This window comes from Halyomorpha halys, unplaced genomic scaffold, assembly GCF_000696795.3.
Source record: "Halyomorpha halys isolate HHAL.00 unplaced genomic scaffold, Hhal_1.1 Scaffold42.1, whole genome shotgun sequence".
Classification (NCBI taxonomy): Eukaryota; Metazoa; Arthropoda; class Insecta; order Hemiptera; family Pentatomidae; genus Halyomorpha; species Halyomorpha halys.
In genome coordinates, this window is record NW_027114384.1 from 545522 (window position 1) to 548528 (window position 3007).

At 32.4% G+C, this 3007-nt stretch overlaps 1 protein-coding gene across 1 annotated transcript in view; it reads left to right on the forward strand.

The window, feature by feature from the left end:
• Positions 1 to 2662, forward strand: part of LOC106688340 (trehalase) — an 8052-nt gene extending 5390 nt beyond the window's left edge. Inside the window, exons 2-3 of the mRNA XM_014432757.2 lie at positions 723 to 873; positions 2415 to 2662. Of these exons, the coding sequence (XP_014288243.1) occupies positions 723 to 873; positions 2415 to 2651 (388 nt within the window). The 3' untranslated portion in view covers positions 2652 to 2662. The remainder of the gene's footprint in view (positions 1 to 722; positions 874 to 2414) is intronic.
• Positions 2663 to 3007: the final 345 nt, after the last annotated feature.

A 3007-nucleotide genomic window follows, 5' to 3' on the forward strand; every position in this document is an offset into this window, starting at 1 on the left:
TACTACTGATAGTATTACTCTTAGTACTACTGATAGTATTACTCTTAGTATTACTGATAGTATTACTCTTAATACTACTGATAGTATTACCCTTAGTATTACTGATAGCATTACTCTTAGTATTACTCTTAATACTACTGATAGTATTACTCTTAGTATTACTGATAGCATTACTGATAGTATTACTCTTAGTATTACTTATAATATTACTCTTAGTATTACTGATAGTATTACTCTTAGTATTACTGATAGTATTACTCTTAGTATACGTGTCAACTTAACAAAAAGTGACAGGAATCCTCCAATACCTTCCAGCTTGTGATGGCTTCTCTGGGCCCAAAGGATATTTCTGCGAACCAACACGTACAATCAGTGATTTCATGGTGCCCGGAAATTCTAAGTTGTGCCATAATACTCACGTAAGCTGATCATAAGGTAGTCCTGAGGATTATAGATAAATTTCAGTAATAACGAGAGATCTATGACGGATTCTCCGTGACCTTCTAGGATCTCTCTCAGTCTGATTTTAATACTGACCGGATCATTAAATAATATTGGATCAAACATCCCGAAGCATTCCAGACGTTTAAGCCTTACCCAATTATATTGCAAACTCAACTTATCAGCTTTAAAAAACACATTGATTATTTTTATTAATCAGAATAAAGTATAATAAGTAAGTGCTATGAATGACTTTTGAATTTTCATGTTACTCTTTATAGGCCGGAGTCATGCTTCAGCCTTTCCCCCATGTGGCTGGGCACAGCATCGCTTCCTTGCTCCTCAGCCAAGCAGATCCCAGCATCTACTGGTCCAGAAGCTGTCGCAGGTTCCAGAGAACAAGCATGGGCCTGGATATTGGACCTCTACAGGGTATGAATCCATATATTTACCGTATATACATAAAGCAGTTAAATCGATACTTAGATAAATTTTCAATTACATCACTCAAAATCGAAACTCAGAGTGGAACATAATCTTAGAAAAACTTTAAATAATAATTATCAATAATGAAATAATTCTATCAATAATGACAAATGATATCCTAAAATCTCACCACTTCTTTACTAATTATATCACATTGCCAACGTTTCAGCCAGTCTGGCTATCATCAAAGACGATCTTAATTTTACTTTCACAGCCTCAACAATTATTTATAAACTTTTACTGGCAACTATGCCCAAGTCAAAATAAACCTGTGTATGTTACTATAATATTGAATAATAAAATCTATTCTTTGCAAACGATTGCGGCTTTATCGCACTTACTAAGCCTCCACTGGCTCATTACCAGTAACGCGGTGAGAGGGCTGCGCTGGGATCTCGAAGGGCACTGCTCTACCCCACCCCCCTCCTCCCCATACGTGGGGGATCCTTTCGTGGAGATTGTAAATATTGAACATAATTTATTTTAAATATAAGAAGATGGTCAGGGTTGCGGTCAAAAAAATAACAAATAGTTTATAACTATTTTAATGTTCGACGTTTCGCCTCACTTTGCAGGGCTTCATCAGGGCTAAAAAGACAAAAAATAACTGAGAATATTACAACAATAAGATACAATAAGGTAGTCTAAGCTAGGATAAATATTATCTGAAAATAAAGTGATAAGAAATTACATATAAATAAAAGGAAGGAAGGCATAAAATAGTATCAATATAAAATAAACTTGAATAAACAATGATAAGAATAAAAAATAAGTAACAATGGTAAGAGTAAAATTTTTTAAAAATATATTTAACAACTGTATATATAATTTATTTTACAATATTCTAGTTTGAATGTGTTCGTTTTATTTATTTATTTTTCTATTTATATACATATCGAGATTTTATTTTTTGTAATTTTTTTTTTAATATGTTCAATTACTACTATTACTCATTGCCCAAGTTTGTGGCAGATGGTAATATTTATCAATAAATGAATAAAATATTAAAATTCTTTGAAAACACTGCGTTTTACTTTCATTAGCTTATCACTATTTATTATATAATATTACATTAACTTATCATTATCGATAATAAAGTACAGTTTTTGCCCAGAAAAGAATTTATTATTAAATACTATAATGAAAAACACAGGTTTATATTAACTGTATTTATTTAGCTTGCGCCTAAAAAGTTTTATAAATAAATATTGAGGCAATGAAACTAAAATTAATATTGTCTTTGATGATAGACCGGTTGGTCAAACGCTGTGATATGACTAGAACTGTTGAAAATTATTGGATATTGTTTGTTATTATTAATAAAACTACTAGTATCGAACAAAATAAAATAATATTCTATTAAAATGCTAAAATTCTGAAAGCAGACTTTTGACTGCGAAAGTCATTTTCCAGCTACTGCATCAATTATTAATCGATTATCAGTTATTAATGTTCTAACTTAACTAAATAACTTTTGTTTACATGAGGTCCATGTTGACAACCTCGTGGATATAGCCGCTGCCTTCCACATCGCCAGGACGATACCGGACCTCCTTCTGGAACATCCGCCTCAAGTGGAGTCGGCAAGAGTGAAGCCACCCTCACTGAGCCTTCTTATATTATTCGTAATATTCTTCAGGTATTTGTTATCATTGCCTCTTAGAAATTTCCCAAGGAAAAATCTCAATAGTCAAACAGATACAAACGATAATGAGCGACAATAAATCATGTTTTTAAAAAAGTTTTTTTTTTTTTATTCAAAACCAGGAAAATAAACAGATTCGAATAGAGCTAAAAACAACGCCAGAAAAATGAAACACTACTTTAATAGAAATTTTTAAACATCACCGAAAAAATAAACTGATTCAGTAATCCCTCAATAATAAAATGATCCGCGGTTCTGTTCCGGACGTCAGAGAGTCAACATCGCGGTGTCTCGTTTGATCTTGTGAACAATAGAGTTATTGTTTTGTGTAAGCTGCCGGGTATGTTTAGTGTACTACTGAGAAAACTGGCCAACTACAGTCTACGACGTCTAAGATTTGTCTTCTAGATTTCTTCGAAGCAAGACCCTTCGTTT